The sequence below is a fragment of the Rhipicephalus sanguineus genome, chromosome 6 (assembly GCF_013339695.2).
Source record: "Rhipicephalus sanguineus isolate Rsan-2018 chromosome 6, BIME_Rsan_1.4, whole genome shotgun sequence".
NCBI classification, from domain to species: Eukaryota; Metazoa; Arthropoda; class Arachnida; order Ixodida; family Ixodidae; genus Rhipicephalus; species Rhipicephalus sanguineus.
In genome coordinates this window covers 137,445,589-137,460,846 of record NC_051181.1, presented here as the reverse complement: position 1 = coordinate 137,460,846, position 15,258 = coordinate 137,445,589, and the positions used below count along the sequence as shown (strand labels likewise).

Sequence of the window (15,258 nt, the reverse complement as noted above, 5' to 3'; positions counted from 1 at the left end):
TTGTCCACACTAGTTTCGTACAACTTTACCGTACAGTATGTCTCGTTTAAACGCTTTATTTCTACCAGGAGAGCCGCTAGCCCAGCTTAGCTAACCAACGGGAACGTGCGTGGGTTGTTTGTGTTCGCAGCAATTGTAACAGTTACATTTTCAGCGCCTGTTTGCACAAATATTTTAATAAATTCTCTTCCGCGATAACACCGTGTTACGAACTGTTGACACCAGGTCGCGCATGGGACAGAGAAGCTGGTTTCAGTTTCGTTTCTTTGATCGCGCCCTTTACAAAGGTGCTGGGTAGGTATCGACGCACTCTAGGTGTGTGCTCTACCATGCGCTTTTTCCAAATGGAGAAAATTTGCAAACAGCTTCTGTTCGGTCCCTTGGGTACAAATTTGTTCACCTAAATTTCTGGATGCCGAATACTTACTTGCCATTCAACGTACCACCAGTGATAACACTGTCAAGTTGTCACTGTTCCCTGCATTAGCCAAGGAGGTATGTACATACAGAGCAACCCTAGTGATCACTTCAGCAACGTTGTACTTCAATTGGCCCCTGACTCATCTCTTTGCGCCAAGCTCAGCATCTTTGAACATTGTGATAAATTACTGAAAGTGATTGCTCGAGAATACCATCCAAAAACATTCGTTTGAATGTCTTATCTCTGCCCTCTTAAAATAGAACTGGTTTGTAAATCCGATATAGGCCTTATTTTGATGGGGGCGAAATACAAGGAACACCTGTTTGCTTAGATTTAGGTGCACATTAAAGAATCCCAGGTGGTCAAAATTAATCCAAAGCCCCCCACTATGGCAGCGTGCCTCGTAGTCATATTGTGGTTTTGGCATGTAAAGCCTGAGCAGTTATTATTATTATATTAGTCCTTTAAGAATTCATTGTATTTATCTTTTACCAACAAATGTACATGGAAAAGAACTCAATAAAATCATTCCTGCATATTCGAGTGTGATTTATTTGGCACGTTTGACTGGCATAGTGCGTGGACCCACTAAATGAAGACTTATAGGCACAAATACAAAGCTCCAAACATTGTGCCATAGCAAAATAAGATTACGCAGCAGTGCACTATGCCCTAAGCTCGTTTAAGTAAAAATAAGGGGCGAGGGGGGCCCTTGTAAGAAAGTAGCTGCGAAAATGCTTCCCTAGGGGTCTGGCGATGTCTGCATTTTGTAAACAACAGTGAGCACCGGTGCTCAGCTGCATGGGCAGAAAACAGTTGCTTGAGTTCTTCCTGCTTAACGATTTCAATTGCTGGATGCCAGCTATACATTTAACAGCGAAGCTGTGCTCGCCGTAGTTTGTGCGGTGTCACCAGAAAACTCCTCAAGTGGGTATGCGCCACAGGAGTTGGGCAAGCCCCACTGCTGTGAACCATAGAGTTTCCTAAAATTAACTCGAGGGGACTCTGGCTATGCGATCGTTCAGCCACCATGCGAATGATGGGTAGTACACGGATTTGCCTAGTCTTCGTACTTGCGGGCTTCGAACGCACATGTGGCTTTGTTCTTTGCTGTGTTTTGGCTTTCTTTTGCGTAAAAAAAAGGATCGTTGTGAACTTCGTGACCAGATTTGAATTGGTGAGCCTAAAAACGTTAATTAAAGTGGTGAAGTGGAACTGCAGACTTTTTGCTGAACTTTGTTTTACAACAAAGCGGATGCAGGCGACACGGAGACAAATGGAGCTGAAAGAACGAAGTTTAGACAAATCCGTGTACTACCCATCATTCCTATGCTGGCTGAAGTGCCATGCGTTGCAGCTCCCATAGACACTAGCGCCAGAGTTCCCTCTAGTAAGTATTGTAGGAAACTCTATGCTGTAAACAGCATGGTGCTATTGTCAAACGAACACATTAAAAAGAGAGAGATAGAAAGAAAGAGATAAAAAATAGAGAAAGAAAAAGAGGGAGAGAGGGAAAGTGATAGAAAGGAAGAGGAAGAGAAAAACAGAGAGAAATAAAGGGAATAGAAAGGGAAAGATATAAAAAGAAACAGACACGAAAAAAAAAGATAGAAAAAAGACAGAGAGCAAGACAACGAGAGAAAGAAGCAGATACAAAAAAGATATACAAGAAACAGAGAAGAAAGAAAAAAGATAAATAGAAACAAGGAAGGCCACCCAGCTGCGCTCTTCCTTCAGGCTTGGCACCACTACTAGTGCGAAGCATGGGTCGGTAAACTCACTCATGAGTCGACTCACTCAGACTCAGATCGAGCCGTGAGCCTGAGTTAGTCTGGCTGAGGAAAAATTTGGTGAGTCTGAGTTCGAGTGAGTCTGGTTGACAAAAACTTTGGCGAGTCTGAGTCCGAGTGAGCCCTAAGTGCAAAATATATTTGTCTGAGTGAGTTCCACCTTTTATTGCCGAGCTGTCATCCTATCTACTCATTTTCAGCATTACTATAAGCCTTATATATGCTTACGCTCATAGTCGAGTCTATTCAAACATCTCAACGCACTAGCATTCATGCGCCACCTCAATATTTATTGATCGGAAGAGTTAGTTAAGGTGGTGGAGGGCGGCAGGAGGTGCCACGATCTTTCATGGGAAGTTCTTGATAAAAATATTTCACTTGAGTCACGTATTTCGTAAAAATGTCCTTACTGGATTGAAACCACTGATAACTCGTATTTGAATGAACAAGATCAAAAGGCATATCGTAGAGCACCGATTATGTGAGAAATTGGTGTTAAAAAGCGTTGACACCATGATCGAAAGAGCTAATTTTACGCTAATGGACTCATGAGTCAACTCACTCAGACACAGATCGAGCCGTGAGTCTGAGTCTGAGTGAGTCCTGTTGAGGACAATTTTGGCGAGCCTGAGTTCGAGTGAGCCCTCAGCGGAAAATACATTATTTGAGTGAGTCTGAGAGAGCTCCACACTTTTTGCCGACCTATAGTGCGAAGCTGCCATAATCTTTTTTTTGTGTATACTGGTCACCGTTTGAAGGTATTTGTGCTGGAGACTTCAAAAATTCAGCAGGAAGCTTAAGAGCGTCATTTGTAATAATCGTGTATATTCACAGTAACTTGTGCCGTGTGGCAGTCGACAGTTGCACATCTCTCTTGTCTCCGAATTTACGCACGCCGTTGGTGGGACCAAGAAGAAAGTCCGCAAACAAGGTTCTTGCCAGATCACAAACACAATAGCTGTAGGTTTGCTTGATGTATTCATTTGAGCGTTCGTGAATAGAGCAGTGCCACAGCATGCCAACAATGTCGCAGGAGCAATGTCCCCATTTCGAAGAGCTTCCAGAGCACTGCCTGCCATGTCTTGCCAGCAATTGATGGCTTCACAGGACTTATTCTTGCGATTCAACAGCATCTGTACAGTAAGAAAAAAGAAAGATCTCTGTAAATTCATCCTACTGCAGCACCTGCTTTGTTATGTCACAGGTAGGACACAGACCACAAGAGTGAGTTTCTTCCTGCACAGCTGGGTGTACAGTACGGTCCACTGTTAAACGGAACACCTGAATGAGCACCATTCATGTTGCTGGCCCCTCAACGGCAAGTGAATGAGGAAACATTGTTCATGCATGGCACAAGTCTTTCAAAAGAAGTCAGACTTGTCAGCTATGTCAACTACCAGTAGTCTCATGCAAATCTAAGCGACTATGCTTTTGCAATACAGCAAAATCTGGACATGCCCTGCATGTGTTCCCTTTAACAGTGGACCAGTCTGTACATAATCGTCGGCCTATTTTATCTCCATTGCAGCACAAAAGCCTCTTGCAATGATCTTCAATTTACCCCATTATGTATGAGCTGACTGCATTTTATACCTGTAAACTTCTCAATTTCGTCACTCTTGCTTCTGTCCTTGGCTGTGTTCCCCATCCCTTGGTATTATTTCCGTTGCTCTGACAACCTGTTGCCTGTCTTACATATCATGTGGCCCACCCAGATTAATTGCTTTCATGTAAAGTCAACTATAATATCAGCCACAACTGTTCGCTGCCTGACCCATTTCGCTGTCTCCCGATCTCTTAATCCTATCATTTTCCATTGCATTGTGCGCAGCATGGTCCTTAACTTCTTGAGTTTCTTTGTTATCCTCCAGGTTTCGGCCCAATGTGTTAGAATTGGCAGTATGCAATGATTGTACACTTTTCGCATTTGGATAGCGGCAGATTGCCTGTCATGATTTGGGGATGCCTGCTGTATGCGCTCCAAACCATCTTTACACTTTGGCAAATTTCCTTTTCACGAGCAGGCTCCCCTGCTAGTAATTAACCTAAGCAAACATGCTCAAGTACAGACTCCAAAGGTGTTATACATAGGTTGTTGTGGAGATACAGAGGTAAAGAGTACTTTTGCTATTTCAGCTCTCTATGTTCTATGCAACATGAAATGAGGAAGTATATTAAGCTATCAATACTTGAAATATATATGCAAATGAAGTGTAGTCAAGGTAACAACTGCTGTGCAATGTTAATGTGATCTGTATACACTTCGTAGTGTCTAAGTATTAATGAAAAAGTCATTACAGCGCCTAAACGCCATACTGTGAAGACCTCCCAACAACCTAGAGGACACTTGCCTTCATGATGAAGCCGAGAGTAGCGGCTGTTCACACAGATGTGCTTGCGTGGCCTCCTTCGACACATCTGGCACGTGCCATTGCCATGGAATCTCTCCCACATTGCTGCACAAGTACGTCATGAAATTGTTCCTGGTCTCTGCACCAGCCACGTCCCCATCCTTAGCATGCTTTGCCTCGAGGGGAGAATAGTGCGGCTCCGTTTCGTTCGCCTCTTCGACACTCTGCAGCCAGCAACCTGGAGTCACATTACCGACACTGTCTTCGGTGTCTCTATAGCCTTCCAGCTGCGGGTTCAGGTCGGTGAGGAAGTTGTGCAATATGCAGGCTGCCCTGATGACATAGTCGGCATTGTTTGGCTGTAGGTTAATGGTTTGTAGCAGCACTCTCCAACAAGCTGCTGTGAGTCCAAAGGCATTGTCTGAGCATCTCCTGCATAAACGTAGAAAATGGGTGAAAAAAAAAATTACATTTAAATGTTGTGTTTATTGTCCTGAAGTGCGACTCATGGGGGATGCTGTAGTGGAAGTTTCCGTATTAGCATTGACACCATATTAGTGGAGTACCACAGTAGTGACACCGTATTAACATAGTAGTAGAGGAGCTAGGGTTCCGTATTGGGGTGGTAATTATCCTCAAGCTTGAATTATGAGGGATGGTGTAGTGGAGTGTTCTGCATTAACACTGACACCAGTATTAGTGCAGTACTGTATCAGTGACACCATATTAGCGCAGTAGCAGAGGAGGGTTCCGTATTATCACATGTGTTACTTCATCCCATTAATATGTGCCCAAGCGCTTATGTTCCTCTGACCCCCCAACAGTATGCAGCTGCTGTGGCCAGGAATTTTCACTATACAGTACTAAACAGCAGAACATTATTTGATTGGGGCAAATAAAAGATAGAAATTTTTACAAAGGAGCACAAGGAAATGGACTGCTGAGAAAACTTGTACCCAGAAAAACAAAAAAATTAAAGGCAGGGAGATTACCGAGGTTCTATCCTATTCAGCTATTCTATTCAACTATTTAGCAAATTAAGTACTGTACGCACGGATTGAAATGCAAGCTAGAGCTAAGTAATGCACATTTTGTTTCCAGTGTCTAAAATTTGTGACATATCGGTGTAATTTTGACACGAACACTTATATCCGAGATAACATTACCTTTAGAGGCTAGATTTGCAGTGACATGATGTGGTTATCATGAGTAATTGCTCACAGTAGTCGTTATACTAAAAAAATACCGTATTTCAATCCATGAGTACTATACAATACACTTTGGAAAAAGAGTGACTGTACCCAAATGCAAGCTTCAATGCATCTGACTAGGCTTGTGCGAATAGTAAATTTTAGGTCCGAAGCGAATAGCGATTTGGTCGAATAATTTCGAAGTGAATTCAAATAGTATATATTACGTATTATAAAAAAATGGGCATATTTGTCATGACCCAACTGACCTGCACAATATTTTTAAAGTTGAAACAAGGCGGTAAACAAATGTCATTCTTTTTGGTCCAAAGGGAAGTGGAAGCAACTTTGAGTAGTAGCAGGATTTAAGTTTCAGTAGAATGCAAGTGATAACCTGTAAAATACGTTACGTTTTAAAATTTACTATACTTAGAGCATATAGGCCGGTATAACAAGCTTTTAACATAAAAAATGACGAATCGATGTGAGGGTAAAACAGTAAAACCTCATTATTCTAACTCGGTTATTTCGAAATCCTGCATAATTCGATGGATTACTGCGGTCCCGTATTTTGCAATGTAAATTTGAGTGGATAATTTGAAGCGGCGTTCAGCACTAGACCGGTTAATTCGAAAACTTTAGGTGCCATGTGCCAATTCTTGATCCCGATTTAGCTGCAAATCCGCAGAAACGATGGCCCTTAGGAGCTACAAGGCAATGCAATGTAACGATACAAATGATCGGCAGATGAAGAACCCCAGCCTCGCTGCTGTGGCGCAAGAAAAAAAAAAAAAAAGCGGTCTTGTGGTCAGCTGAAATGTGCGCCTGCGGAAAAGAAGACGTGCTTCACTGCAGCACAGCGGTGACACGCGGGCAGCATGACGCATGCTTCTCGCAACGTCAGCGCTTCATGATTTACCCATTCTTTCTGGGAAAATAGAGAAATTAATAAAGGACGATCTGACGGAATTCGCGACGTATACGAAGCTCCGATTGGCGGTTGCTCCGGCAATTTGCGCACTTGCACCGCTGGCGGAGTACTTGCCTACAACGCCTACTTCGAAAACTCAGTTCGAAAACTTCAATGACCATCTTTTTCACCCAGAACACATCGCGAATTCTGTCACACAGGCCATTAATAAATTCTTCATTTTACCAGAAAGAATGGGCGAAGGTCGCATCATGACACGCTGACGCTAGGTGACATGCTGCCCGCGTGTCACCACTATGTTGCAGTGAAGCACGTCTTCTTTTCCGCATGCGCGCATTTCAGTTGACCACGAGACCGTTTTTGTTTTGTTTTTTCTTCTTTTTTTCTTGCGCTGGCAACAGCGAGGTGGCTAGAGGGGGAAGTGTGACGGGCGAGAGCGGAGGGCTGTACGAATTCCCAATGAAAGATGGCGGTCACACTAGGTGGCGCTACCTGCGCCGTAGGTGCGAGGCCTACCTGCGTCGTAGGAGCGAGGCCAAAGGGAGGTGGGCCGTTTGGCACTAGGCTGCCATGGAAGGGTCGCAGTGGAGGCCATTCAGGGGGACGTAGGCTGGTCAACGTTCGAGGCAAGGGAAGCCACAAGCAAGATCGCCTATGAAGGACGCCTACGCTTCATGAATGATCACCGGTGGGCCCGTCGCATGTTCCGCTACCTGCACTTCGTGGGGCTCAGAACGCAGTGGTTAAATAGAGTCTACTTTCTCCGACGCAAGTACGGAATGTTGGACTGCTCAACACTCGAGAACACGGAGCGCAAGTTTACCGCGGCAGTTCGGAAACGGATACGCGAAGAGGAGAGCGCACAATGGCAAATGTCGCTGCAGCAAAAGAGTACACTCCAGCTGTACCGAACATACAAAGAGGCCATTGCCCCGGAATCTTTGTACGATAACAGTGGTGGAAGTGGGCTACTGTTCGAGGCGCTCGCGGGAGCGCTTCGCACGCTGGCATATCGCAGCCGCTTTGACCCGAACATCGATTCAACTTTATGTAGAGCGTGTGGAGCAGAACAAGAGACAGTGGAGCACTTGGTACTGCAATGCCAAAAACTCTCACCCCGCCCGCCGGAGGCCACTACTCTCCCTCAGGCACTGGCCCTGGCGGACAGGAATGAAAAAGCCGTTGCCACCACAAAGACAAGGCTCCAACAGTGGTGGAAGTGGTGCCAGAAGTGAACTCTTTCGTGCCTTCGTTCTTTTTTTTCTTTCTTTTTGTCGTTCTTTTTCTTTCCTTTTTTTTTTCTTCATACCCAGGCTAGAACATACCATATGTGTCCACCCGCTACAAAGGGCAAAGCCACAAATCATCATCATCATCATGTTTGAACATTATGATCAAATTACTGAAAGTGATTGCTCGAGAATACCATCCAAAAACACTCGTTCGAATGTCTTATTTCTGCACTCTTAAAAGAGAACTGGTTTGTAAATGCAATATAGGCCTTATTTTGATTTCTTAGCGGTGTTAAGCAAGAAGAAAAAAAAAAGAAAACGAACATTTGCTTTTAAATCAGACGGAACTGGCGTGCCTCCAGGTTTTCATATATAAATGTTTCTTAATATCGGTTTGCTTTCACATGTTTAATCTGCAACAGTGCGCAAAAACTGGGCTAGTTGGTTGATTTTCATGGTAAAAGCAGCGCAAGAAAACGGCAACACGAGAAGAACGACACAGGACAGGCGCTGAACTGTTCAGCGTTGGTTCTGTGTCGTTCTTATTATCATGTTCCTTTTGCGCTGCCTTTACCATATTTATATATCTGCTACAGTTGAACTAAAGCACTTGCTCGGCTGCATAGCTGACTTTAAAGTGTTTTTTTCCTCGAAACTGTTTACAATCGTTCATAGCGAGTATATTGGCTGCAGTGCGTTTTTTTTTTTTTTCCTCTCTTGGTCCGCACCCACCTCCCCCCCCCCCCTCAATTTCCTCTGTATTGTACGAGGTTCTCTTGATCGCGAAATGTTCAAAGCATTTACATTTTCCGGCTCCTTTTCCTTGAGAAAATTGAAGTGGAGATCGGAATGCTGCAGCTGGAGGCTCTTTGATACTGAACATTTTATTTTATTATTTTAGCGATAGTTCTATCTATGCAAGGTCCAATGATTTCTGTTAACTTACGGCTTTAGATGCATACTAAATACACGCAAGGGAAATGGTAAAACATGTTTATTTATCACACATTTGTCATCCCATTTATGTCAGACATTTGTTATCACATACTTCCCTATCACGTTAAGAGGTCAAATTAGTTGACCCTCCTCAACTTCAAGTTTTTGGCGCTCCCTTTGGACACTCCTGTCTGCTTTTCTTGTTTTGGTAAAGTACTTCGGTGCGTCCGGAAACACCGTAGGCACAGCGTCTTCTGAGAAACGCGAGGTATCTCAACAACCTCACCGTTTATAATGTGTTGATATGTCCTTCCGATGAAACTCACGTCGAAGTTCCGCTCGCAAACAACGCTGTCTCTCGTCAGCTCTTTGTCAGTCCGCTGAATATTTCGAGCTCATTGATCTCGCCTCGAGAGATCCTTCGGGGCTTTAAAGCTTCTCCGAGCACGATCTATATCCGACTTTACAGCCAGGGACGAGGCATGTACTTGAGCGATTTGACGGCATGGTTCGCAGAACACGTGGGTACAGTGGCGGGTAAACAAACGACGACAGCGAAGGCGAGGCATCCGAACAAGGTGACGGCAGAGCACAGAGAGAACGAACGAGCCCAGACGAGCCAAAGCAAGCGCGGCGATCGCGAGCACCTACTACTACACCAGCGCCCCTTGCGGCGGCCAGAACTTTCATTGCGTTCCGCGCATCTCTGGCGGGGATACAGCGCCTGTCACCAGTCACACTTCCCCCTCTAGCCACCATACCCTCCGTTTCCCCGGCTTAGCGGCAAAATTGGGACTGGACATTGCTGGAAAACATAACCCTTGGAGCCGCAAACTAGCAGGCACAGCGAACAACCACCTCTGATTACTTTTAGTAATTCAAAGTTCCTTGCATCCCGGTTTTTGTTTGGCTAATTCAAAAACCCGCTTAATAAGAAGATTTTTCACAGTCCCAGTGGCTTTGAAATAACGAGGTTTTACTGTACTTGAAGTGTGGCTTCGCGGCAGTGCGGATTTCCTCTGGATAGGTGTATTCATGGTAGAGCATTCCTCCACTGCAGTAAAACCACCTTTACAGGGGGTTACACGCGGTCTATGTATGTCTATTCGTTCATTTCGAATACTTCGAAACTTCCTAGAATTTAAATTCGTGTCGAAGCGAATTCGAATACTGTAATATTCGTTCGAATATTCGAAGTGCTCGAATATTCGCACAAGCCTACATCCGACGTATTATCAGCGTCCTACCTCGCTCGGCTCAACCTGTAGTTGAAGACTACTTTCTCGTCTTTGGCCTCTCCCACGGGGAATGGTACCACGAGGTTCCTCTGTAGCGGACATGCCTCATCTCCGACGAAGATGTAGGGCGCCATGTTTCTGTCAGTGCGGGGTAACACAGCCTTCGAAGGATGGTCGAGAGAGCCACCAAGAAGTGCCTGGCCAAGGTCTGAACTTTCAAATACATCGCTCTGCTGATCACGGCTCTCGGCGTAGACGTCAACGAAAGTGTACTTGCACTTACTGTCGACGACAGCTACCAGCACCACAGAGGAAGAATCCTGAAATGTGGGGCCAAGTTGTGAAAGCGAAATTTGAATACAGTCAAACGCACTTATAACGATACCGGTTTTAAAGGAACACTATAAAGAGAAACAATAAATCGGTTTAGATCGATAAATTGTGCTCTGAGTACTCTAATGTTGTTAATTTCGCCATCATAGGTTTAGTGATAAAAGAGAAAATCAAGTTCAAAGTTTCATTTTTAAATTTCGTGCCGAAATCTCCCCGCGTGACGTCACGGATTTCAAAGCGTATTTATCGTATTCTTGAGCCATTGGCTTCACAAAATTACCCCAAACTTGGTGTTAAGTCTATGGCCCCCTCAGAGGACAATGTACTTCATTCTTACCGATTAGGAACTACGTAGTTCCTAGTAGGCGCCGTCAAAACATGTGACGTTACAGCGAATGGTGTGGAAACATCAAGGTGGCGTCGCCACACACATTTTGTTTTTGCGCGTTTTCTCGCGTGCTAAGCGTCTTCTAGCAGCAAGTGTGGCGTTTTTGGTATCGTGAAAGAGTACTTTACCAATATGAGAGAAATTGTTTTGCTCTTTAGTGTCTTAACAATAAATTGGTTATAAAAATGAGAAGCTGCTGCACCGTCAACTTTTGTATGTTTTCTACGGTGAAAGAACCCGCTTACAGCAATGTCAGCATGCTGCATTATCGGTTATAACAACGAATTCTGGGTGTTGGGTGTCCGTGCTGAAAGGTAATGGAACGCGAAATCCTTGAAAAGGAAGAAGAAAACGAGAAATTCAAGCAGCTGAACCCCCACCCAACGTTACTAGAACAAACTCAGTTTAAAAGCTCCGCCGGAGAGGCGGTCGTGAGAACTAGTGGCGCTGCAGTCACGTCTAGCTTAAAGGGGTACTGACACAAAATTTCGCGGCCGAGATACCTTGCTGGATCGATTCCCGTGTACGTGCGTGTACCATCTGCAAAATATCGACAGCGAATAAAGCTTGGAAGGTATTTTATATGAATTTTGAAGTTCGCGAGCGCGATCCAGCATTATAGGCCGCACCTAGTGCATTGACACCCTCGGAGGTGACCTGAGGTACCTGAGGTATACCCGAGGTGACGCCCCTACTTCCCCTATGTAACCGTTGCAGCCGGTACAAGTTACGATGACGTCGTAGCCGCCATTTCTGTTCTGACGCGCTTCCCGACGAATCGCTCCTCGCCAGCGGGTCAAACCTGAAGTGATTCGCCACGTCGAAAATTCCTTCGATCCCCGCCGCAAGAAAATTGTCGCCATCAGATGACGATGAGCCCGACGACGACAGACCGCGCGGAAATGCGTCACTGTTCTGTGTGCTCACGTGACCGAGCGTTTCACTCGCTAGGTGGTGATAGTTGCACCCGGCGGCTTGTCGTTTTTGGAGCTCTGTCAAATCGAAACTGAGGCTGTGTCGGTAATGAGGAGCTTGTAATTAATTATCTGTCGCGCGCTGCAGCAAACGATGTGCCGTGTTATGACTAACAGGCCCCCAGCAACACATTGCAGCAAAAAAACGCGGGGCGAAAATTTTTGTGTCAGGATTAAAGCCCCTAGATGTTGGAAAGTAGCGGCGCTGTTTTATCCACGCCGCCGCACCCTCGATACCCTCGTCGCGCCGTCAACCTCTTTTTTCACACTCTCTTTCACGGAGCCGGCGCATCCGCAACGCTGACTGGCTGCGACGCGCGATACCTCCCAGTCAGGTGACCCTGACGTCACGAAAAGCACGCGCAAGGAAACTTCGCGCGCTTTTAGTTGCTCGCGCACCGCATCAACCCTCCAGGCGAGTGTGTGCGGGTGCATGCGTGTTTGTATGTGTGCGATTGCGTGTGTAAGTGCGTGTGCGCACGTGTTTTTGCGGGTGTGCGAGTGCATGTGCGCGCCTGCGTGTGCGTAGGTTTGTGTATGTGTGCGCCGTGGTGTGCGTGCGCTTGCGTATGTGTGTGTGCATGTCTGTATTGGCGCGTGCGTATGTGCGTGTGCGCGCGTATGTGTGTGTACGCGCGTGTGTGTGTGTATGTGCGTTCGTTCGTGCCTGTATCGCGCGTGTATGCTCGAGTGTATGTGCGTGCGTGTCTGTATCGCGTGTGTACGTGCGTGGGTATGTATGTGCGTGCGTGTCTGCATCGCGTGTGTGCGCCTGTGTATATGTGCATGTGTGTGTGTGTGTGTATCGTGTGTGTATGCGCGTGCGTGCGTTCTGTATTGCGTGTGTACGCGCATGTGTATATATGTTCGTGCGTACGTGTTTGACAGCGGCATTGGCACTAAAAGGCTTCCGGCCCACTCATTTCGAGCAATTCAAGTAAACCACCACATTTCTTCTTGGCTACCTACCTTCTTTGAGCTCATCAAGACAACAATTAGGAACGAAATTCTCGACTGTACTTTATGCTGCATACATTACATGCGCTTAACACAACTCCGCGTTACGGACAGCCGAAGCGGCGACTCTGCCGCCAGTTGGTAAACTCTTTTTTTTTTTTTCGAAACGCATGCGCTTGTATTTATGGAAGCGTCTTAAAAGATATGTGTTTGTCATTATGTCCTATCAGAAGCCCACTTTCATCACGACGGTTTTTAAGCGACAGATTCTCATGTAATGCTTCAAAGGGCCGAATAAACAAGCGCGCGCAGTGATTCTAATGCGGCTGCGCCGAGCCAGTGGAGGGTTCAGCGTGCCGTGCGCACCGCGCCGGCTAAGGGAGGGGAGAAATCCGAGGAGAATTGAGGAGGAAAACGCGAGAGTGTCGCTACTTTCCAAATCAAGGGGCAAGGAGTCTGGCGAATGGGCGGGGCAGTGACGGCGCGGCGATGACGCTGTTCACGTCACCGCCACGCCTCCGCTCCAGCGGCGTCCGCCATATATAGTCAATCCGCGCGGCGGGCGCACGGCTGAGGCTATCTACGCGCTGTTTATTCGTGAAATCTAGCGCTCCGAAACAAATTGCGAAAGCGAAATTGTGCAAGAACATTGTTATACAAATTTAATGAAGAATAAGGAGTGAATTAGGCGTGTCCAAATCATCGTGAAACTGAGTTGTGCACGCCGATTCGAGTCCACGACGTTCTACGATACGCGCTGTGCTGAGCGCAGCTCTTAGGCGTCTGTTCCTGCGTTGCTCGGCATCGCCGTTGGCGTAGTGGGCGTAACCGATAGAGCGAACGAAGACGAAAGACAGCGAACATGGATTCTGTCGATATCACGACCCACTGGCCTCTAACATCGCTTTCTTCCTCCGTCATGCGTGCTCGCCCTTCGGTCGGAGCTCGTGCGCATGCAGGGCTGGTGGGTGCGCTGCTACTGTCTCGCTTGTCGTGACGGGGATGTCGATGACGCCTGCAATGCACAGAGTGGCGTGCGTAGCACTCGAGCACTGGCAGTTTCTGTGGGAATATGTAACGAATGTTCCAATGCGGATAGCCAAAAATTCACAGTTCGCGTTGCCTCAACACAAAGCTGCGCTCAGAATTCGCATGAGGGAGTATCGTGATCATCGGTGACTTTTCGAGCTATGAAGACCTGTGGGTTTGCGTCTATCTTGTTTTTTTTTTTTTTTTTTTTTTTAAATAGCGAACCTCTGCAACTTTGAGCGTATCTATCTGTCTATCTACCTATCTAGCCGCCTACGAATTTGTGCTCTCCTGGCCGTTTCGTTCATGGGGTGTATACCAAAATTGTAATGGCATAATGTGACTGTATGACAAATGTAGATGACTGGTCATAACATGAAAATCATGACATGCATGTCGTGTACAGCATTATTTACATGACACAGTATTGGTGCTCTTGCGGCCGTTTCGTTAATTTGATATATACCAAAATTGGTATGGCTCGACAAGAGTGTATAGCGAACATAAATAACAGGGGTTATTATGAAAATCATGACACGCATGTCATGTACAGCACGACTTACGTGCCACGCTCATGGTGCGCTGGCGGCCGTTGCGCTAGCTTGATATACACCAAAATTGGTAGTGCGCGACATCACTGTGTGACGAACATAAATAACAGGAGTTAATGGAAAATCTTGACACGCGTGTCATGTACAGCATGACTTACGTGCCACACTTATGGAGCGCTGGCGGCCGTTTCGCTTGCTTTATATACACCAAAATTGGTAGTGCGCGACATCATTGTGTGACGAACATAAATAACGGAAGTTAATGTGAAAATCATGACACGCGTGTCGTGTACAGCATGACTTACGTGCCACGCTCATGGAGCGCTGGCGGCCGTTTCGCTTACTTTATATACACCAAAATTGGTAGTGCGCGACATCATTGTGTGACGAACATAAATAACGGAAGTTAATGTGAAAATCATGACACGCGTGTCATGTACAGCATGACTTACGTGCCACGCTCATGGTGCGATGGCGGCCGTTCCGCCAGATTGATATACACCAAAATTGGTATTCCGTGATGTGACTCTGTGACGAGCATATATAGCGGGTGTGAGTTTTGGAACATGTCACGTGACAAGTGTTACGTGAGAATCATTGCATACCATGCCGGAAAAGTCTGTGCACGTGTTCTGGCAGCAAAGCAGATGATAAAGAAGAGGACGGATTGCGTGCCGGTTCATGATGATGACAATTTTTATTCGCCACTAACAGGGATTCTCCAAGCTTAAACAGCTCTGCTTTTAAAAGAAACAGAGATACCAGCGCACGTAATTGTATTAAGGCCACAAAAGCGCAAAAGCGGGCGTACACAAGCGGCTTGGAGATCTCGAGCTCTAATATTCCTCTTAGAGAATTTTAGTGCCGGGACCCCAATGTGCCTTGCGTACGTAAGCCCCTTACGTTCCTTTGTATAGTCCATGGGTGCGGCTGAGAG

The 15,258-nt window shown here is 46.1% G+C and overlaps 1 protein-coding gene across 1 annotated transcript in view; it reads right to left on the bottom strand.

Annotated features, from left to right (window-relative positions):
- Positions 1-4,564: 4,564 nt before the first annotated feature.
- LOC119396511 (uncharacterized) overlaps positions 4,565-15,258 on the bottom strand; it is a 133,733-nt gene continuing 123,039 nt past the window's right edge. Inside the window, exon 7 of the mRNA XM_049416603.1 lies at positions 4,565-4,629. Within this exon, the coding sequence (XP_049272560.1) occupies positions 4,565-4,629 (65 nt within the window). The remainder of the gene's footprint in view (positions 4,630-15,258) is intronic.